This window comes from Salmo trutta, chromosome 16, assembly GCF_901001165.1.
Source record: "Salmo trutta chromosome 16, fSalTru1.1, whole genome shotgun sequence".
In the NCBI taxonomy this organism is placed as follows: Eukaryota; Metazoa; Chordata; class Actinopteri; order Salmoniformes; family Salmonidae; genus Salmo; species Salmo trutta.
Window position 1 is genome coordinate 9,422,726 of NC_042972.1, and position 24,464 is coordinate 9,447,189.

A 24,464-nucleotide genomic window follows, 5' to 3' on the forward strand; every position below is an offset into this window, starting at 1 on the left:
CATGTCGATGATGAATTTGTCTGAGGTAACTGACTAACTGTAATGGATTTGCTGTTCTGTCTGTTTGATGTAGTTAAGCTGTTTGACTGTCATGATCATTATCAATACAACTTTACACAAGAAAACTATTTACAGCGCGCACTAGAGGTATTCTTAAACCCACTTTCGGGGGGATATAATTCATCATATTGTGGTTTATTTAAACTTCCACACCTGACAGATAGATAAGGAACAGACAGGTACACTTCCACACCTGACAGATAGATAAGGAGCAGACAGGTACACTTCCACACCTGACAGATAGATAAGGAGCAGACAGGTACACTTCCACACCTGACAGATAGATAAGGAACAGACAGGTACACTTCCACACCTGACAGATAGATAAGGAACAGACAGGTACACTTCCACACCTGACAGATAGATAAGGAGCAGACAGGTACACTTCCACACCTGACAGATAGATAAGGAGCAGACAGGTACACTTCCACACCTGACAGATAGATAAGGAGCAGACAGGTACACTTCCACACCTGACAGATAGATAAGGAACAGACAGGTACACTTCCACACCTGACAGATAGATAAGGAGCAGACAGGTACACTTCCACACCTGACAGATAGATAAGGAGCAGACAGGTACACTTCCACACCTGACAGATAGATAAGGAGCAGACAGGTACACTTCCACACCTGACAGATAGATAAGGAGCAGACAGGTACACTTCCACACCTGACAGATAGATAAGGAGCAGACAGGTGCACTTCCACACCTGACAGATAGATAAGGAGCAGACAGGTACACTTCCACACCTGACAGATAGATAAGGAACAGACAGGTACACTTCCACACCTGACAGATAGATAAGGAGCAGACAGGTACACTTCCACACCTGACAGATAGATAAGGAACAGACAGGTACACTTCCACACCTGACAGATAGATAAGGAGCAGACAGGTACACTTCCACACCTGACAGATAGATAAGGAGCAGACAGGTACACTTCCACACCTGACAGATAGATAAGGAGCAGACAGGTACACTTCCACACCTGACAGATAGATAAGGAGCAGACAGGTGCACTTCCACACCTGACAGATAGATAAGGAACAGACAGGTACACTTCCACACCTGACAGATAGATAAGGAACAGACAGGTACACTTCCACACCTGACAGATAGATAAGGAACAGACAGGTACACTTCCACACCTGACAGATAGATAAGGAGCAGACAGGTGCACTTCCACACCTGACAGATAGATAAGGAGCAGACAGGTGCACTTCCACACCTGACAGATAGATAAGGAGCAGACAGGTGCACTTCCACACCTGACAGATAGATAAGGAGCAGACAGGTACACTTCCACACCTGACAGATAGATAAGGAGCAGAGAAGTAAACTTACGCAATGTATTGCTCAGTCTTGTTGTACTTCTTGGCCAGGTACTTGGCTGAAGCCTTACTGGGAATCTTGACGAAGGACATCTCCTTTCCAAAGCGCGTCATGTTGCAGGGTGTATCACACACGCAGTAGTCATTATCTCTCTCCACCAGGAAGTCTATAATGGGACACAACAAGGGGTTCAGTGTCCTTTATATGTAGTGCACTACAGCACATTGCAGGGCGTGAGAAACAGACAATCCACTCAGCAAAAACTGGTTGAATCAACATTGTTCCCACATCATTTTCAACCACGTTTCCACATGAATCAACACAGAAAACTGATTGGATTTGCAAATGACATGGTGAAATGTTTCGTTGATTTCACGTTGAATTCACATTAGTGGACAACTCAACTAAACGTAAATCAAAACTAAATGTTGAACTGACGTCTGTGCCCAGTCGGAGGGAGGGATGGAGAGAGAGAGAGAGAGAGAGACTACATGACCAAAAGTATGTGGACACCTGCTCGTTGAACATCTCATTCTAATATCATGGACATTAATATGGAGTTGGTGCCCCCTTTGCTGCTATAACAGCATCCACTCTTCTGGGAAGGCTTTTCACTAGATTTTGTAACATTGCTGCGGGGACTTGCTTCCATTCACAAGAGCATTAGTGAGGTCGGGCACTGATGTTGGTCGATTAAGCCTGGCTCACAGTCGGCGTTCGATGGGGTTGAGGTCAGGGCTCTGTGGAGGCCAGTCAAGTACTTCCACACTGATCTAGACAAACCATTTCTGTATGGACCTGGCTTCGTGAACGGACAGAGATAGGAGGTTGTACTTACCCAAGGCAGGGTCAGCACACTCCTTGTACTGCTCTGGGGTACAGTATGGGGCATCTCCTGAGGAAAACATGACAGAGAGACCGAACACAACGTCCTGGATGAGGAAGAGGATGAAGAGGGGACATCTCTGTCATTACAAATCCTCGTTCTCTCTTGATTGATTTAATCTGTATTATGTAAAAAATATATATATATTATTTAACCTTTATTTAACTAGGCAAGTCAATTAAGAACAAATTCTTATTTACAATGACGGCCTACCCCGGCCAAACACAGACGATGCTGGGCCAATTGTGCGTCGCCCTATGGTACTCCCAATCACAGCCGGATGTGAAACAGCCTGGATTTCAACCAGGGGCTGCAGTGACACCTCTGGCACTGAGATGCAGTGTCTTAGACCACTGCGCCACTCGGGAGCACTATCTGCCTGGAGTACTCCTCATGTTGATCTCTTGTCCTCATTTAATGACTGATGTCATCGGTCTTATCTGCCTGGAGTACTCCTCATGTTGATCTAATGTCCTCATTTAATGATTGATTTCATTAACACTGGTGTCCTTTCATGTTCTCTAGATTGGACAACCTCTTCTATTAGTGAGAACACAGTTAAAGAAAATACAGCAGCCTGATGTCCGAGATACAGGGAATTAGCTCCCTCCTGTCCTATAGTTATAGTTATTCACATCCCTGTCGCACTGTTGACATTCAGTAAATATTGTAATTTACATCCCTGTCACACTGTTGACATTCAGTAAATATTGTTATTTACATCCCTGTCCACACTGTTGACATTCAGTAAATATTGTTATTTACATCCCTGTCGCACTGTTGACATTCAGTAATTATTGTTATTTACATCCCTGTCGCACTGTTGACATTCAGTAAATATTGTTATTTACATCCCTGCCGCACTGTTGACATTCAGTAAATATTGTTATTTACATCCCTGTCGCACTGTTGACATTCAGTAAATATTGTTATTTACATCCCTGTCGCACTGTTGACATTCAGTAAATATTGTTATTTACATCCCTGTCGCACTGTTGACATTCAGTAAATATTGTTATTTACATCCCTGTCGCACTGTTGACATTCAGTAAATATTGTTATTTACATCCCTGCCGCACTGTTGACATTCAGTAAATATTGTTATTTACATCCCTGTCGCACTGTTGACATTCAGTAAATATTGTTATTTACATCCCTGCCGCACTGTTGACATTCAGTAAATATTGTTATTTACATCCCTGTCGCACTGTTGACATTCAGTAAATATTGTTATTTACATCCCTGTCGCACTGTTGACATTCAGTAAATATTGTTATTTACATCCCTGTCGCACTGTTGACATTCAGTAAATATTGTTATTTACATCCCTGCCGCACTGTTGACATTCAGTAAATATTGTTATTTACATCCCTGTCGCACTGTTGACATTCAGTAAATATTGTTATTTACATCCCTGTCGCACTGTTGACATTCAGTAAATATTGTTATTTACATCCCTGCCGCACTGTTGACATTCAGTAAATATTGTTATTTACATCCCTGTCGCACTGTTGACATTCAGTAAATATTGTTATTTACATCCCTGACACACTGTTCCAGTGAAATGCAGGTCTGGAGTGATGAGGGTTAATGAATGAGATCATGACAGAAGCTACAGAGGATGGTAGTGTCCCTAATGCACCGCTTGTTTCCCAGAGGGTGCATTTCTTCTGACCAGAAACCTAGTCAAAACTTCTGACCTATATAGGGAATAGAGTGCCACTTGGGACACAGTGGAGGAGGGCGCTTCACTGTGCAGATTACTGATTGATACTCTGGGGACACGTGTTTTCATAGCACACAGAAGAACTACTGAGATACACTGCTACTGCTATTTCTAACAAGCACCAATTACAGGTGTTGGTTATGGAAACAATTTAGAATAAAGGCTAAAAAAAGCTAGATTTGACATTTAGATCTAATCCAAAAATAAGTAGAACAGATATTATATTGTTTATCTGTCCTTGACACTGATTAGGGTGCCAAACATTGGCATAGCAATTGTTCTGACAAATCCAGCACAACCAATGTAGTTCACTACTACCCATTTTATAATTGGGTGGTTCAAGCCCTGAATGCTGATTGGCTGAAATATCAGACCATATACCACGGGTATGACAAAACATTTGTTTTGTCTGTTCTAATTACATTTGTAACCTCGGGGGTTTGTGGTATATAGAAAAATAAACCACGGCTAAGGGCTGTATCCAGGCACTCTGCTGTGACGCCCTGACCTTAGAGATCTTATTTATTCTCTATGTTTGGTTAGGTCAGGGTGTGACTCGGGTGGGAATATCTATGTTTTCTATTTCTTTGTTTTTTAGCCGAGTGTGGTTCCCAATCAGAGGCAGCTGTCAATCGTTGTCTCTGATTGGGAATCATACTTAGGGAGCCTGTTTTCCACCTGAGTTTTGTGGGAGGTATATTTTCTGTTTAGTATTCTGTTATCTGACAGAACTGTTGGGTTTTTGTTTTGTTACTTTGTTCGAGTGTTTTCTGATCAATAAAAATCATGAACACTTTCCACGCTGCGCTTTGGTCCACTCATTCCGACGAGAGCCGTTACATCTGCGTTACGTTGTGTGTATGAACTGCCCTTAGCACTGTGATATATTACCGTACCCCCTCGGGCCTTATCGCTTTAATAGATCACAGATAATAAATATAAGACATATAACAAAGATAATAAATAGAACAAAGATAATAAAGAGAATAAATATAAGCTTTTCTTTTGTGTCTTTCTGTATCTTTCTCATCTTCACCCAGTCACCCCCGTCTCTAAGATACACAATACATCACATTAGACAAACAGAGATTAAAAACTCCACTACAGCAATGTCAACTAAGTCTACTGAACCATAGCAGTGTGACAACACATGTTTTTAACAGTTTTGTTTGTGACTCTGAGTCATGGTTCCCTATAGTGTCTGTGACAGAGAGGATGACTGAGTCATGGTTCCCTATAGTGTCTGTGACAGAGAGGATGACTGAGTCATGGTTCCCTATAGTGTCTGTGACAGAGAGGATGACTGAGTCATGGTTCCCTATAGTGTCTGTGACAGAGAGGATGACTGAGTCATGGTTCCCTATAGTGTCTGTGACAGAGAGGATGACTGAGTCATGGTTCCCTATAGTGTCTGTGACAGAGAGGATGACTGAGTCATGGTTCCCTATAGAGTCAGTAACAGAGAGGATGACTGAGTCATGGTTCCCTACAGTGTCAGTGACAGAGAGGATGACTGAGTCATGGTTCCCTATAGTGTCTGTGACAGAGAGGATGACTGAGTCATGGTTCCCTATAGTGTCTGTGACAGAGAGGATGACTGAGTCATGGTTCCCTATAGTGTCTGTGACAGAGAGGATGACTGAGTCATGGTTCCCTATAGAGTCTGTGACAGAGAGGATGACTGAGTCATGGTTCCCTATAGTGTCTGTGACAGAGAGGATGACTGAGTCATGGTTCCCTATAGTGTCTGTGACAGAGAGGATGACTGAGTCATGGTTCCCTATAGAGTCAGTAACAGAGAGGATGACTGAGTCACGGTTCCCTATAGAGTCAGTAACAGAGAGGATGACTGAGTCATGGTTCCCTACAGTGTCAGTGACAGAGAGGATGACTGAGTCACGGTTCCCTATAGAGTCAGTAACAGAGAGGATGACTGAGTCACGGTTCCCTATAGAGTCAGTAACAGAGAGGATGACTGAGTCACGGTTCCCTATAGAGTCAGTAACAGAGAGGATGACTGAGTCACGGTTCCCTACAGAGTCTGTGACAGAGATGTTGACTCAGCACTTGGCAGGGGGAAATGTTCCTACATTGTATCTTTTCTAGGGGCCTTTGCCTCAATGGCAGAAATCAAATTAAGTTTAGGCAAGAAATGTGATTGGTGAAGTTTATAGTTAGTGTTTGGGGTGGGATTCGAACCAGCAACCTTGTGTATGGCAACCTGCCCCCCATGTTGAGCTTTTTTGGAAAACTCCACTGAGCCAGGACTTGGCTGAGGCATGTGTACCAGTTGTAATTCTACAGGTATTGTGTGTGTATGTGTAAATGAGAGAGAGAGAGAGAGAGAGAGAGAGAGAGAGAGAGAGAGAGAGAGAGAGAGAGAGAGAGAGAGAGAGAGAGAGAGAGAGAGAAAAGCTTTGACTATGTACAGACACATAGTGAGCATAGCCTTGCTATTGAGAAAGGACGTCGTAGGCAGAGAAGTGAAGACAGACTATGTGCACACTGCCCACAAAAATGAGGTGGAAACTGAGCTGCACTTCCTAACCTCCTACCAAATGTATGACCATATTAGAGACACATATTTCCCTCAGATTACACAGACCCACAAAGAATTAGAAAATAAACCCAATTTGGATAAACTTCCATATCTATTGGGTGAAATACCACAGTGTGCCATCACAGCAGCAAGATTTGTGACAAGAAAAGGGCAACCAGTGAAGAACAAACACCATTGTAAATACAGCCCATATTTATGTTAATTTATTTTCCCTTTTGTACGTTAACTATTTGCACATCATTACAACACTGTTTATAGACATAATATGACATTTGAAATGCCTTTAAAAACATATGTTTCCCGTGCCAATAAAACGTCTTCCATTGAAGTTGAAATGGAGAGAGAGCGAGAGAGAGAGGCTCCTACCAGGCATGTGTACCATGCGGCAGTTACAGTTCTCCACCAGGTAACGTGTCTCACAGTCGATACGGCAGGCCGTGAGGCTGTAGGAGCTGAAGAAGTCAGAGTCCATGGGAGTGGACTTGCAATCACCCCACGGGGGAGGCAGGTACGTCAGCTACAGGCGGGAGGGAGGGAGGGGGGGAGAGAGAGAGAGAGAGAGAGAGAGAGAGAGAGAGAGAGGGAGAGAGAGAGAGAGAGAGAGAGAGAGAGAGTCTGAGTCAATGGGGGAGAAAGGAACGTTAGTTATAGAGGAGACACAGAGAGATGGAAGGACACACTCTGCACCTATACTGCTATAGAGGAGAGACAGACATCTCTGGGAACTCGATGAACAATGTTGTAGAAAAATAAAATAAACATTTTCTGTTGTTCTAGGCCTAAAGTCCTGGGTAGTTGCAGTGCAGGCTTTTGTTACAGTCCATCACTAACATTACCTCATTCTACTTTTCTACTAATCACAATAAGTTCAATCAGGTTAGCGCTGGGCTTGAACAAAAGCCTGCACAACCCTGTATCTCTCCTTGCAGGGCTGGAGTTAGACACACTGGCTGTGTGTGAGTTAGCGAGGCCGAGGCCGCTGTATGTGTGTGTGTGTGTGTCTCTCTGTGTGTGTGTGTGTGTGTCTCTCTCTGTGTGTGTGTGTGTGTGTGTGTGTGTGTGTGTGTGTGTGTGTGTGTGTGTGTGTGTGTGTGTATGTATGTCTGTGTCTCTGTGTGTGTGTGTGTGTGTGTGTGTGTGTGTGTGTGTGTGTGTGTGTGTGTGTGTATGTGTGTCTCTCTCTCTCTCTGTGTGTGTGTAACCGATGTGAAATGGCTAGCTAGTTAGCGGTGGTGCGCGCTAATAGCGTTTCAATTGGTGACGTCACTCGCTCTGAGACCTGAAGTAGTTGTTCCCCTTGCTCTGCAAGGGCTATGGCTTGCAGAGCCATATGTCTGTGTCTGTGTGTATGTGTGATGATGTAAGTACCAACACATTAACTAAACACATAGATCCATATGGGTCAGAGTGGGGATTACTGAGTGTACCAATACATGTTCACACACACTCATTCTGTCCCATCTCCTCCCCAAAATCGAATTAGAAAATGATAATGATTTCTCTATTTGGTGTTTCAGATGGGAGGATTCATAGTGCGAAAGGCAGAATAAAATAGATTGAAATTAAACAGTGCTGGTCCCAATGGGCTGAGCAACACACAGTGTCTCACATGACACCCTATTCCCTATATAGTGTACTACTTTTGACCAGGGCCCATAGGTAGTAGGGAATGGGGTGCCATTTGGGATACAAAACTAGTTTTCTCTGGGTTTGTCCAACTCATCATCTGTTTCATACCTGTGTGAAGATCCATCCGTCTGAATAATGATTTCACCATGCAGGTTGCCTATTCACTACACAACCAGCCACACAAGCCACCTACATTCATTGTACCTTTGGAAAGCATTTGTGGAGGCTTGATTCCGTGAGTCTTTGTGCATTTGCAACTGTCTGTGAAAGGCTTTAGGCTTTTTAACGGAAACCGCCATCTCAGTAAAAAGAGAAACAAATGGCTGTGTTGTTTAGTTTTCAACCTGAGTTACTCGAATTGAAAGCTACTGGCTAATTCGCTGAGGCTGAAGTGAGTATAAATGTTTTATAGGCTTTAGCCTATGAGTCTCTACGCGCGTGTGTGTGTGTGTGGTGTGCGTGTGTGTGTGTGTGTGTGTGCGTGTGTGTGTGTGTGTGTGCGTGTGCGTGTGCGTGCGGTGTGCGTGTGTGTGTGCGTGCGTGCGTGCGTGTGTGGTGTGCGTGTGTGTGTGTGTGTGTGTGGTGTGTGTGTGTGTGTGTGCGTGTGCGTGTGTGTGGTGTGCGTGTGCGTGTGTGTGTGTGTGCGTGTGCGTGCGCGTGCACGTGTGTGGTGTGCGCGTGTGCGCGTGTGCGTGTGCGCGTGTGTGTGTGGTGTGTGTGTGTGTGTGGTGTGTGTGTGTGTGTGTGTGGTGTGTGTGTGTGTGTGTGTGTGTGTGTGTGTGTGTGTGTGTGTGTGTGTGTGTGTGTGTGTGCATGTGTGTGTGTGTTTGTATGTGTGAGTAAGTAGGAGAGAGAGAGCGTGAGGAAAGACAGAGAAAGAGAGCCGAGGAGAGCTCTCTGAATTATCTTCATTAGAAGTAGAGTAGGGAATAGTGGGGTAAATTTAGCAAAAAGGGTAAGTTGAGCCTTGTTACAAAATGTATAATTTTACCAAATATTTAGGAAGAGGTCATAATGTCATGGAGTCTGTGAAGAAGAAACCACATGGAAAAATCAAGTTAGGTCCAAAAAAACAGACTTTCACCAAGTCAAATGAATTTATTGTGTTAGAGGTTTCACGATGCTGGTATCTAAACCAAAGTAGATCATTTTAAGATTGTTCTATACATCAGGTCTCTATCATTTTCAATATGAAGTCCTACATCTAGCATGGAAGTGCATCCTTGTAGCTGTGTGGGCTAACATAGTCAAAATGTTAGAAATTGAGCCAATGGCCAAGGTGTAAGTTGAGCCAAAGATTGAGCCAATGGCAAGTTGGGCAAATTGATATGAGGAAACAACAGGGCCTGGCCTATGTAAAAATTGTTTAAAAAAATTACAAATTGGTTGTTAGGCGTTAAACCTGTGTTAAAAGATGCTTATAATGATTAAAGGACAAAAAGTGGTTGTGATTGTATTGAATTGTGTTTGGGAAATAAAGGTGGAAATATTTCATTCAGTGCAGAAATCTGTAGACGGCTTAATCCCATGGCTCAACTCACCCCATGCCCAGGGTAAATTGTGCCAAGAGACCACTTTGTTTGGACATGGTATGTTTTCAAAACGATAATGTTTACATGAAGTTTGATTATTTCCAGGGATACACAACATCCTGAAATATATATTAAAAAAATATTTTATTTAACCAGGAAAGACCGTTAAGACCAAATTCTTATTTGCAATGACCACCTACCCCAGCCAAACCCTAACAACACTGGGCCAATTGTGCACCACCCTATGGGACTCCCAATCAAGGACGGTTGTGATAGAGCCTGGAATTGAACCAAGGGTCTGTAGTGACACCTCTAGCACTGACATGCAGTGCCTCAGACCACTGCGCCACTCGGGACATATCTTTTTGATGGAGTGATGCTGAGTGCCAATGTAAAAAATCCTTATCTTAATGGCCGTGCAGTCAAAAACTTGATCTTCCTGTGTTTTACATTCGGAAAGTTTTCAGAGCCCTTGACTTGTTCGTTTTTTATTATGTTACAACCTTATTCTAAAATGTATTAAATAGTTTTTCCCCTCATCAATCTACACACAATACCCCATAATGACAAAGCAAAAAAAGGTTTTTAGATTTTTTTCTTCTCACATTTACATAAGTATTCAGACCCTTTACTCAGTACATTGTTGAAGCACCTTTGGCAGCGATTACAGCCTCGAGTCTTCTTGGGTATGACGCTACAAGCTTGGCACACCTGTATTTGGGGAGTTTCACCCATGATTCTCTGCAGATCCTCTCAAGCTCTGTCAGGTTGGATGGGGTGTGTCGCTGCACAGCTATTTTCAGGTCTTTCCAGAGATGTTAGATCGGGTTCAAGTCCGGGATCCGGCTGGGCCACTCAAGGACATCCAGAGACATGTCCCGAAGCCACTCCTGCGTTGTCTTGGCTGTGTGCTTAGGGTCGTTGTCCTGTTGGAAGGTGAACCTTTGCCCCAGTCTGAGGTCCTGAGCGCTCTGGAGTAGGTTTTCATCAAGGATCTCTTTGTACTTTGCTCCGTTAATCTTTCCCTCGATCCTGACTGGTCTCCCAGTCCCTGCTGCTAAAAAACATCCCCACAGCATGATGCCACCACCATGCTTCACCGATGGGATGGTGCCAGGTTTCCTCCAGAAGTGACGCTTGGCATTCAGGCCAAAGACTTCAATCTAGGTTTCATCAGACCAGAGAATCTTGTTTCTCATGGTCTGAGAGTCAATTAGGTGCCTTTTGGCAAACTCTAAGCAGGCTGTCATGTGCCTTTTACTGAGGAATGGCTTCCGTCTGGCCACTCTACCATAAAGGCCTAATTGGTGGAGTGCTGCAGAGATGGTTGTCCTTCTGGAAGGTTCTCCCATCTCCACAGAGGAACTCTAGAGCTCTGTCAGAGTGACCATCATTTTGTTGGTCACCTCCCTGACCAAGGCCCTTCTCCCCTGATTGCTCAGTTTGGCCGGGTGGCCACCTCTAGGAAGAGTCTTGGTGGTTCCAAACTTCTTCCACTTAAGAATGATGGAGGCCACTGTGTTCTTGGGGACCTTCAATGCTGCAGAAATGTTTTGGTACCCTTCCCCAGATCTGTGCCTCAGTTCACCATCCTGTTTCAGAGCTCTATGGACAATTCCTTCGACCTCATGGCTTGGTTTTTGCTCTGTCATGCACCGTCAACTGTGGGACCTTATATAGACAGGTGTGTGCCTTTTCAAATCATGTCCAATCAATTGAATTTACCACAGGTCGACTCTGATCAAGTTGTAGAAGCATCTCAAGGATGATCAATGGAAACAGGATGCACCTGAGCTCAATTTCGAGTCTCATAGCAAAGAGTCTGAATAATAGTTTTTTATTTTTTATACATTTGCAAAAATGTCAAAAAACCTGTTTTCGCTTTGTCATCATGGGGTATTGTGTGTAGATTTAAAATAATTTAATCAATTTTAGAATAAGACTAATGTCACAGAATATGTCGTACTCTTCGGCGAATATGTCGTATTTAAGAGAGAAGGACCAAGGCGCAGCGGAAGTGTGGATACTCATGTTTTTAATGTTGAAAACAAAAGGAGTAGAGCATCCACTGAAAACCAATAAACAAAACAATGAACGAACTGACGGTGTGGCAGGCTATACCAAACGCAGCAGTGCTCACAACAATTCCCCACAACCCCAAAGACAAACACACACACCTATATAGGACTTCCAATCAAAGGCAACTATACACACCTGCCTTCAATTGGAAGTCCCAATCATCAACATTAAACAAACACAAACCACCTGCCACATCCTGACCTAGACTAAGCAATATGCCCTCTGCTGGTCAGGACGTGACAGTACCCCCCTCTCAAGGTGCAGACTCCAGGATGCACCTAAAAAAGAAAAACACAAGAAAATCCCCAATACCCCAACAAAAACCAACAAACAATACCCCCTAAACAAAAAGGGAGGGGAGGGTGGCTGCCGTCACCGACGGCACTGTGCTACACCCTCCCTCCCCAACCCACCTATCCTGGAGGTGGCTCAGGTGCTGGCCGTTCCAGGCAGTCGGGGCAGTCCGGCCAGTCTGGCGGCTCGGGACAGTCGGGGCAGTCTGGCAGCTCGGGGCAGTCTGGCAGCTCGGGACAGTCGGGGCAGTCTGGCAGCTCGGGACAGTCTGGCACCTCGGGACATTCGGGGCAGTCTGGCAGCTCGGGACGGTCTGGCAGTTCAGGGCAGTCTGGCCACGCCGGCAGTTCAGGCAGTCGGGGCAGTCTGGCGGCTCGGGACAGTCGGGGCAGTCTGGCAGCTCGGGGCAGTCTGGCAGCTCGGGACAGTCGGGGCAGTCTGGCAGCTCGGGACAGTCTGGCACCTCGGGACAGTCGGGGCAGTCTGGCAGCTCGGGACGGTCTGGCAGTTCAGGGCAGTCTGGCCACGCCGGCAGTTCAGGGCAGTCTGGCCACGCCGGCAGTTCAGGGCAGTCTGGCCACGCCGGCAGTTCAGGGCAGTCTGGCCACGCCGGCAGTTCAGGGCAGTCTGGCCACGCCGGCAGTTCAGGGCAGTCTGGCCACGCCGGCAGTTCAGGGCAGTCTGGCCACGCCGGCAGTTCAGCGCAGTCTGGCCACTCCGGCAGTTCAGCGCAGTCTGGCCACTCCGGCAGTTCAGCGCAGTCTGGCCACTCCGGCAGTTCAGCGCAGTCTGGCCACTCCGGCAGTTCAGCGCAGTCTGGCCACTCCGGCAGTTCAGCGCAGTCTGGCCACTCCGGCAGTTCAGCGCAGTCTGACCTCTCTGGCGACTGTTGACTGGCGGGCAGCTCTGGCGACTGTTGACTGGCGGGCAGCTCTGACGACGGTTGACTGGCGGGCAGCTCTGACGACGGTTGACTGGCGGGCAGCTCTGACGATTGTTGACTGGCGGGCAGCTCTGACGCCGTCAAACAGCCCTTGTGCCCCCCCCTAAAAAAATCTTGGGGGTGCCTCTCGGTCTCCCTTACCCGTCGTGTCTCCCAGTCCTCACCAGCCTTCTTCCGCTGCTTGGTCCTGTGTTGGTGGGGAATTCTGTCACAGAATATGTCATACTCTTCGGCGAATATGTCGTATTTAAGAGAGAAGGACCAAGGCGCAGCGGAAGTGTGGATACTCATGTTTTTAATGTTGAAAACAAAAGGAGTAGAGCATCCACTGAAAACCAATAAACAAAACAATGAACGAACTGACGGTGTGGCAGGCTATACCAAACACAGCAGTGCTCACAACAATTCCCCACAACCCCAAAGACAAACACACACACCTATATAGGACTTCCAATCAAAGGCAACTATACACACCTGCCTTCAATTGGAAGTCCCAATCATCAACATTAAACAAACACAAACCACCTGCCACATCCTGACCTAGACTAAGCAATATGCCCTCTGCTGGTCAGGACGTGACAACTAACAAAATGTAGAAAAAGTCAAGGGGTCTGTTTCCTTTCCAAATGCACTGTATACATATATTTCCACATTATGAGTTTGGAATAATACTGTGAAATTGATGATGCTGCCCATTTAGTGTAAGAGCTTTTTAAAAAGAACGGCTGAAATTTCTGCCTCTTTTGGTGGGTTGAAGTTTTGGCCTGACATCAGCAGGCAGTAAAATAGACCAATAAGAAAGCAAGTTCCAAACCTCTGCCAATAACATATCATTTTCAGGTTGCCCCTCCCCACTCTGACCACTCAGACAGTCCTAGCAAAATTCTTCCTTGAGAAATTACTCTTTGCTTAGAAGCTATTTTGTTTCTATTTGGACAATTTAATAGAAAAAAATCAGGTACTTAATTGTTACCTAGAAATGTTTGATATTAGGATAAAAACGACTGCATCAGACCTTTCATTTATATATTTGCACCAAAACAGTTTCACACTAATGGAGAGCTTTGGAACGAAAGGGTTGAATGTGACTGTATTGCATTAGATTAATGAAAGCTGGGACAGAACCTCTCTCTAATGCTGGCAGTGTTAGTGTGTGTTTTTGTGTGTGTGTGTCGATGTCAGTGTGTGTTTTGGTGTGTGTTCAGTACAGGTCTAATCAGGCTGCGGTGGGATTATGTATGCTGATGGTGTTGTGGCTGCAGACCACGGGATGCTTACCTCTCTATCTCCTCTCTCTCTTCTCTCTCTCCCTCTCTTCTCTCTGTCTGTATGTCTCTCTCTCCTTTCTCTCTCTCTCTCCTTTCTCTCTCTCTCTCTCTCTCTCTCTCTCTCTCTCTCTCTCTTCTCTCTGTCTGTATGTCTCTCTCTCCTTTCTCTCTCTCTCTCCTTTCTCTCTCTCTCTCTCTCTCTCTCTCTCTCTCTCTCTCTCTCTCTCTCTTCTCTCTGTCTGTATGTCTCTCTCTCTCCTTTCTCTCTCTCTGTCTGTCTGTCTGTCTGTCTGTCTGTCTGTCTGTCTGTCTGTCTGTCTGTCTCCTCTGTCTGTCTGTCTGTCTGTCTGTCTGTCTGTCTGTCTGTCTGTCTGTCTGTCTGTCTGTCTGTCTGTCTGTCTGTCTGTCTGTCTGTCTGTCCTTTTCTCTCTCTCTCTCTCTCTCTCTCTCTCTCTCTCTCTCTCTGTCTGTCTGTCTGTCTGTCTGTCTGTCTGTCTGTCTGTCTGTCTGTCTCTCTCTCTCTCTTTTTTTCTCACTGGGCACACACAGACATTCACCGGACACACACACCAAGACATAAGTGGCCATGGCAGGATTGATAATATGAACAAATTCTTCTCCTATGTTCCTTTCATCATACGTATGTGCGCATTCACACACACACACTATATACACACACGTACATTGTAATATTGTTGTATGGAGGTATTTTGTGTTGTAGATATGTAGTTGTGTAATGATGTTTTATGGTGTACTGTTTTTTGTTGTTGTGTGTGATGTGCCTTAATGTGTTATTTTTGCTGGACCCCAGGAAGAGTAGCTGCTGCCTTGGCAGGAACTATTGGGGATCAATAATAAACCCCAGGAAGAGTAGCTGCTGCTTTGGCAGGAACTAATGGGGATCCATAATAAACCCCAGGAAGAGTAGCTGCTGTCTTGGCAGGAACTATTGGGGATCCATAATAAACCCCAGAAAGCGTAGCTGCTGCTACAGGAAATGTTTTGGGCAAGTACTACAGTCAATATGTTGATACAACTTTGGCAGCCTTTTCCTCAAATTTGCTTTTTAAAAATCACCAGCTACAATAAATGCAGCCTCAGGATATCTAGGTTGCATAAAGTCCAGTGAAGTTCTTTGAGGGCTGTTGTGGTATCGGCTTGAGGGGGGATATACACGACCGTGACTTTAACTGAAGAAAATTATCTTAGGATATAATACCTAATTTGACTGTGAGGTATTCTAGGTCGGGTGAACAAAAGGACTTCCTGTGTGTTATCAGAATGACACCATGAGTCGTTAATCATGAAACATACACCCCGCTCTTCTTCTTCCCGGAGAGATATTTATTCCTGTCCACGAAATGAACTGAGAACCCAACTGGTTGGACCGACTCAGAGAGTATATCCCGAGAGAGCCATGTTTCCGTGAAACAGACTATGTTACAATCCCTGATGTCTCTCTGGACAGAAACCCTCGCCCTGAGTTCGTCAACTTTATGATCCAGAGACTGAACATTAACGAGTAATATACTAGGAAGCGGTGGGTGGTGTGCGCGCCTCCTAATGTCCTTGTCCCATCGCGCACTAGTGACTCCGGTGGAGGGCCAGGTGCAGTGCACGCTGACACGGCCGCCAGGTGCACGGTGTTTCATCCAACACATTGGTGCAGGTGGCTTCCGGGTAAAGTGGGCATTGTGTCAAGAAGCTGTCACGACGTGGCCCTTTTTGGGTGTATATCGTGCCCCCCCCTCCCTCTCTCTCTCACTCTCTCTCCCATATCAGGTTTTACAACAGTCATAAATACCTGCCATGCAGTATTGAGGGAGAGAGTCTATGGAGAACAAAGAGCTTCTCTTGCCAAAACTCCTAATCCCCAAAATGGGAGAATTAAACAATATTTATATTTTTGAGAATGTGGGAATGGTCCGTGGACACTTAAGGGACAGTCATGTCCATTGTGTTTCATTTGGTGATCTCATGAAGGACAGGAAACACACATAACTGTATCCCTTAAAGTGTACATTTCCCAGCTGTCAGGTTTACATCTACAGTAGATTAAATGAATTAGTAAATATGAAACTATTTGTGAGAAGATGTAATGTGATGTTGGCCTTCTAAACGAGATACTAAACAAGATACTTCTAAACGAGATACTAAACAAGATACTTCTAAACGAGATACTAAACAAGATACTTCTAAACGAGATACTAAGATGTAAAGTTTTAACTAGTCAGTGGCCACGCCCTGTGAGGCCAGACATTACATCAGGCGTCACGGAATCGCACCTTTTTCCACAGAGTATAAAACCACTTCCTACAAAATGTACAATAAGTCAGAGAACGCTGGGACAGAGTCCCCATGTTGGAATGGATACAATTCTATAGATCATTAGACTAGAAAACATGCAGCTGACGCTACATGTGAAATGGTTAAGAACTACAACTCTATAGGCCACGGAGATCATACAGCGTGTAGCGTTGGCTACATGGCTGGAAATGGTTCAGCTCTGAGATGATCGATCACTACAGAATAAGAGTAAATCCTAGACGTAGAATTACTAGTCTGCAGCTGGAAATTACGTAAATCTAGTACGAGAATACCGACAACAGCGGAAGCATCTATTCTATGCAATGACCATCTGTACACCTGACGTATCCATTACAACAGACACTATCCAGAGCCGCTGAGAAAGCGACAACTACTAAAGACATTTTGACTTCTGGGGAAGTTAACCAGAGACTCTCTGATGAACTGACTCTCCAGCAGATGGACCGGCGAGTCCAACAGAGAAGACAACAACGACATACGGGAGTAAATTTACACATTGGAATTATTTTCAAATGAGCGGCCGTTCATGTGCAAAGGATTAGCATTTCAATGAATATAATTATCAACTGTGTGTCGTGAATCCATTTTGTCTTTCCCGCTTTTTATCTGTCCCCACCCCTTTCCATTGTCTACCAAGCTGTCATACCGGTTTAGCCTACTAGGGACTTATCAATGCATTGTGTTAGTAACAAATAACTGTATTGTTTGTTTATGTAATTATGTGATTTGATTAGTTAGTTAGTAAATAAATAATTACGCCAATTTGTATATCGCTGATTTATTATGGAAGCTAGGTTTCATGCAGATATCCAAAGAGTTTGCGATGTTCAGTAATGAGAACTGATGAGGGAATAATAATACATTAATACAAGACTTTACTCGATAAGATATGAATTGAAAAATTTTAAGTTTTGAATCCGGCATCGTTTTGCATATCAATTCATAAACCATGTGCCATGGAATTGGTATATCGAAAATCTCTTCCCAACTATTTAGCAATTTATATGGTAGAGCTGTCAATTTTTTGGTCCTTAAATGAAACTGGTATATATTTTTTATTTATAACAATTTTCTTTAACCATTTTTGGTCTTTAATGCAAGGCCGACAAACAAGTTCCTTAGTTTTTCCCCTTCCACTTGCCTCATCAATTTTTGTGGTAATGCTGAAATTAGTTGGTTGTAATTTTGGGTAGAGCAGACATTTCAATATATCTGTGTTAGCTGCATGTGTGACATCACTCCACCAGTCCTATTTATGATATAATTTACAAAGATTATACCTTTTTTTGTTTTTTTTTATCAATTAGTATATTTGAGTTTAACCACAGTATTTGTTGTATTATTTGTTCTGTCTTTTCAGGTGGATTAAACTGAACTTGTTTAAGAAACATCAATATTTTAGAGATTATTTTGTTTTCAAATAACCAAATGTGAGCAGTTGGAATCTGCATAAAGGGGAAAAGGCCATTCTTGAACATGGGGTGAGACATTCTTACTAATTTTACTAGAGAACCATTCAGGATTTAAGTCTAACTTTTGTATGACTGATGCTGTAGTGAGAGGTCTAATGCTTTAATATTTAATAATTTCTGTCCCCCAAATTCATATTCATTATATAAATAGAACCTTTTACTTTTGTCTGGCTTGCCATTCCAAATAAAATTGAATATGTTTTGTTAATATAATTGAAAAAGCAGGTTACTAGGTGTAGGCAAAACCATAAGCAAATAAGCAAATAGGTAAACTGTGATATGACTAAAGAGTTAATCAGGGTGATTTTTCCACAAATCGACAGGTATTTTCCTTTCCATGGTAGCAAGATCTTATCTATTGTTGCTAACTTTCTATTAAAATTAATTGGAGTGAGATCATTTCTTTCTTTCTGGATATGCATACAGAGTATGTCCACATCCCCGTCAGACCATTTTATTGGTAAACTACACAGTCATTGAAAAGTAGAATTTTTTTGTGATTCAATACATAACATAGTAGTACACTTATCATAATTTGGTTTTAATCCAGAGAGGTTAGAAAACGTATCTAGATACTATGAGGCTGTGGAGGGATTCTAATTGTGGTTTTAAAAAGAAAATATGAATCATCAGCGTACAATGACACCTTTGTTTTTTATCCCTGGATTTCTAATCGCTTAATATTATAGTTGGATCTAATTTTAACAGCTAACATTTCAATGGCAATAATACATAGATATGACTATAGTGGACAACCTTGTTTTACTCCTCTTGACAGTTTAAATCTTTCTGAGATGTAGCCATTGTTTACTATTTTACACCTAGGTTTACTATACATAACTTTAACCCATTTTATAAGAGATACTCCAAAATTGAAATATTCCAGGCATTTATATATAAACTCGAGTCGTCCTTTATCAAAAGGCTTTTCAAAGTCAGCTATGAAAACCAGGCCTGGTTTTCCCGATATTTCATAGTATTCCATTGTTTCCAGTACTTGTCTTATATTATCTCCAATGTATCGTCCATGTAAAAAACCTGTCTGATTAGGATGAATAATATCTGACAATACCTTTTTAATTCTATGCACCAAGCATTTAGCTAGAATTTTTGCATCACACAGTTGTGAGTCTTTCTGGCTAAGTCTCTAAGAGCTTTGCACACCTGGATTGGACAATATGTTCACTTTTTGTATTATTATTATTCTTCAAGCTCTGGTTGGCCGTTTGGTTGGTTGGTCGGTCAGTCGGTTGGTTGTTGATCATTGCTAGACAGCCAAGTTCAAGTCTTGCCAGAGATTTTCAAGCCTATTTAAGTCAAAACTGTAACTAGGCTACTAAATGTAGATTTGGCCTTGTTTTTTAGTCTATTGTCCTTCTGAAAGGTGAATTTGTCTCCCAGTGCTTGTTGGAAAGCAGACTGAACCAGGTTTAACTCTAGGATTTTGCCTGTGCTTAGCTCTATTCCACTTCTTTTTATACTAAAAAGCCATAGTCCTTGCCAAGGACTAGCATACCCATAACATGATGCAGCCACCACCATGCTTGAAAATATGAAAAGTGGTACTCAGTGATGTGTTGTGTTGGATTTTCACAAAACATAACGTGTTGTATTCAGGACATAAAGTACATTTCTTTGCAGTTTTACTTTAGTGCCTTATTGCAAACAGGTTGCATGTTTTGGAATATTTGTATTCTGTACAGGCTTCCTTCTTTTCACTCGGAACAGTATGATAAAAAGTGTTTCAGTTCAGAATGAAAGAATTAAGATAATAATAATTAAGGTTCCAACCCTGATGGGTATATATCATATGGAATTATTCAGAGGTGGGTTCTCTTCTCTCCCAGAGAGACAAAGAGGGCATGAAAGCACTGATTGAAAAAGTGTGGATTTCCACCAAGACACTGATGAGATTCCCGTAATGTAACAGGAAAAAGAAATGACAGTGGAGAGGTCAGAGTCTGTTTAAGGTGAAACTGACTGACTAGGTTTCAGAATTACCTCGTCCTGCTTTCAACAAGAACATGGCCTTCAGAAATAGAATGAAATGGTGCATGCTGGTTGAGTAGCTGAAAACACACTTACATACTCCAGCCCCTTTAAAGGTAGCAGGATGACATCATCAGGAATCATGAACAACAAAACAACCCATCACTTATCGACAACAACAATAACCGAGACAATCATTATTTGTTTTGACCAATGTTGTGCGCTCCTTCCCTGTAGCAAGCCCATATTGGTAAGAGCCACTAATGGCAGTCTTAATTGATTGATGAATGGATTGAGTGACACCCTACCCGTTGTTCCTGACAGGATACGAAGGTCTGAAAGCCCGGGGCCACTCCAAAGCCCAGTTGGTCAATGAAGGGTGGCTCGTCCTGGGTGTGGATCTGGACCTTGATGCCTGCCTCAAATGACGTCTCATCTGGAGAGAGGAAGGGAAAGACAAGAAACATGCATCCAGAAAAATGAAGCTCCAGGTATTACTCAGTCTGAAAAAAAAAAACAGAAAATCTTATCACAATTAGGAATCAGAAGAACAGATGAATGTCACAATGATTTATATAATTGATGTTCCTACTGCAATGGAGTAGCCTACACCCTATCCTATCCCATACCTCATCCATCCCCTAAACCCATCCTCTATGCATCCCCTAACCCCATGCCCTATCCATGCCATAGCCCCATCCCTTAACCCCATCCAAATGGTTATACAGTTTTTAGATCTGATAGAGTAGGCAGAAGAGGGGGTGTCACCATATACATAAAAAGCAACTAAAATGTTTCTGTATGAATTGCCACCTCTGTCCCTAAGCAATTTGAATGTCTAGTATTATATGTGGGCCTTAGTAATAATGTCCATTTGACTCTAGTGGGACTTTACTGCTCTCCGTCGACCTCCTTATATGCTCTTGTCTGACCTGCTATCTAACTACACTAATATCTAACTATCCAATATCTATCTAACTACACTAATATCTAACTATCCAATATCTAACTACACTAATATCTAACTATCCAATATCTAACTATACTAATATCTAACTATCCAATATCTAACTACACTAATATCTAACTAACTACACTAATATCTAACTATCCAATATCTAACTACACTAATATCTAACTATCCAATATCTAACTATACTAATATCTAACTATCCAATATCTAACTACACTAATATCTAACTATCCAATATCTAACTATCTAACTACACTAATATCTAACTATCTAACTATACTAATATCTAACTATCCAATATCTAACTATCTAACTACACTAATATCTAACTATCCAATTTCTAACTAACTACACTAATATCTAACTATCCAATATCTAACTAACTACACTAATATCTAACTATCCAATATCTAACCATCTAACTACACTAATATCTAACTATCCAATATCTAACTAACTACACTGATATCTAACTATCCAATATCTAACTATCTAACTACACTAATATCTAACAATCCAATATCTAACTAACTACACTAATATCTAACTATCCAATATCTAACTATCTAACTACACTAATATCTAACTATCCAATATCTAACTACACTAATATCTAACAATCCAATATCTAATTAACTACACTAATATCTAACTATCCAATATCTAACTAACTACACTAATATCTAACTATCCAATATCTAACCATCTAACTACACTAATATCTAACTATACAATATCTAACTAACTACACTGATATCTAACTATCCAATATCTAACTATCTAACTACACTAATATCTAACAATCCAATATCTAACTAACTACACTAATATCTAACTATCCAATATCTAACTAACTACACTAATATCTAACTATCCGATATCTAACTATCTAACTACACTAATATCCAACTATCCAATATCTAACTATCTAATTACACTAATATCTAACTATCCGATATCTAACTATCTAACTACACTAATATCCAACTATCCTAATATCTAACTATCTAACTACACTAATATCCAACTATCCAATATCTAACTATCTAATTACACTAATATCGAACTATCCAATATCTAACCATCTAACTACACTAATATCTAACTATCCTAATATCTAACTATCCAATATCTAACTATCTAACTATCTAACTATCTAACTACACTAATATCTAACTATCCTAATATCTAACTATCCTAATATCTAACTATCCAATATCTAACTATCTAACTACACTAATATCTAACTATCCTAATATCTAACTATCCAATATCTAACTATCTAAATATCTAACTATCTAACTACAGTAATATCTAACTATCCAATATCTAACTATCTAACTACACTAATATCTAACTATCCAATATCTAACTAACTACACCAATATCTAACTAACTACACTAATATCTAACTATCTAACTATACTAATATCTAACTATCCAATATCTAACTAACTACACTAATATCTAACTATCTACACTAATATCGAACTAACTACACTAATATCTAACTATCCAATATCTAACTATCTAACTATACTAATATCTAACTATCCAATATCTAACTATCCAATATCTAACTATCCAATATCTAACTATCTAACTACACTAATATCTAACTATCCAATATCTAACTATCTAACTATCCAATATCTAACTATCCAATATCTAACTATCTACCTACACTAATATCTAACTATCCAATATCTAACTATCCAATATCTAACTGTTACGGATACAGGTATCCTGTATGTATCCTGTGTGTGTTTTCGTTTCTCTCTCCTTCTCCCCTCACAGGTGACAATCATCATTCCCCCAATCAGTCATCAATCAGTCCCCAAACAGAAGACACCTGTTCCTTTTCCCTCAACCAATCACATCCCCTTTCCCTTGGTTTAAAAACCCAGTCAGTTGTTTTCTCCCCAGATCAATCTTTGTGTTCATTCTTGCGCTGTGTCCCCCTCGCGCTATCGCTGTATTGATCTCTTTTGTTTGTGCAACTACATGTCACATATGTCCGGTAATCCTGTGAGTATTGTTTTGTTGTTTGACTGTTTGTTTGTTTGGTGGGAAAAGGAGGTACTAAGACAAGTCGCCCATGGGCATACATTACCCGTAGGAATATTTTGTCTAAGTACCCTAGTTAGAACTGGGCGGACCACCCACTGTATTTTTGGTTAGTTAGCTAGCTGTTGTGGAAATAGGCTAGTCTAGCTTAGGGGTGTTTTTGATTGTTTCTTTGCTTGGGTCCAGCTCAGCCCCTTTTCTCACACCCCTTTACCGTGTGTTTAAAATAAACCTTTTGAGTTTGACGGTAGATTTCAGTTGTCTGTGGTTTTTGGTTCTCACTGTTACTTGTCACGATTATACTTTGCATGATTTATGTTACGGGTCTCTCATCCATCCCCCCCCCCCCCCCCCCCCCCCTAGACCGCTGGGCCAAAGGGATTCGTAACACTATCCAATATCTAACTACTCCAATATCTAACTACACTAATATCTAACTAACTATCCACTATCTAACTATCCAAATAATTCATAGTGGGTGATCTTAATCTGGATTGGTTGATGCCAGTATCTGATGGGCTGAAAGATATTTGTACTGCGCTAAATCAAACTCGGCTGATAACGAAACCAACTCGCTCCAACTTTAAACATCCTAACCTCTTATGTCATTCTAACAATGAGTTCAGTGACCATTGTCCCGTTGCCTACATAAGAGCTGTTAAACTACCTAAATCTCACTCATGCATTATTACAAAGAGACATTTTGGGAATTTGAATTAACCTCAGCCAGACCAAAAAAAATGTTAAGTGACTGGTGAGTTGTCAACTATCACTGACTCAGATCAGGCCCGTAATTGTTTTATTTCCCTGTTTAACTCTGTTGCAGATAAACATGCGCTGCACAAAATGCTAAGGGTGAAAGTCAGATCTAATCCTTGGTTCGCACATGAGTTGTCTGTGAAATTAAAGGAAATACATTTAGTTTGGGCTAATGCTAGACTGACACTACTACATCTGATTGGCAGTCCTTCAGGAATTTGAGAAATAGATGTCTATCTCTGGTTAGAAAAGTTAAATCAACATATTTCTAGAAGTGTGTATCGGAGAGTGGTGGTAATCCAGCAATTTCTGGAAAGTGGTCAAATCATTGAAACAAAACTCATTGCCCCAGCAGGTTCTGATAGCCTCTGATCCCATACTAGACAAAACTGAAAATCGTGTTTTTAACGACAATTTTGCTTCAGCTGGCAACCCGTTTTAAATGGATAGTCTCTGAAAATTCCTCTCATTCCACTAGAGGGAGTCATCGAGTCACCTCAGAACAGATTGTATTTTCTAACCCCTTTTTCTCCCCAATTTCGTGGTATCCAATTGGTAGTTA

The 24,464-nt window shown here is 42.0% G+C and overlaps 1 protein-coding gene across 4 annotated transcripts in view; it reads right to left on the reverse strand.

Annotated features, from left to right (window-relative positions):
• Positions 1-24,464, reverse strand: part of LOC115150052 (acid-sensing ion channel 1) — a 358,958-nt gene that overhangs the window by 14,595 nt on the left and 319,899 nt on the right. For all 4 annotated transcript variants that reach the window (XM_029692946.1, XM_029692944.1, XM_029692945.1 and 1 more), the window contains 4 exons: positions 20,412-20,539; positions 6,936-7,086; positions 2,236-2,292; positions 1,410-1,563 (listed from right to left, as the gene is read on the reverse strand). In XM_029692946.1, the coding sequence (XP_029548806.1) occupies positions 1,410-1,563; positions 2,236-2,292; positions 6,936-7,086; positions 20,412-20,539 (490 nt within the window). The remainder of the gene's footprint in view (positions 1-1,409; positions 1,564-2,235; positions 2,293-6,935; positions 7,087-20,411; positions 20,540-24,464) is intronic.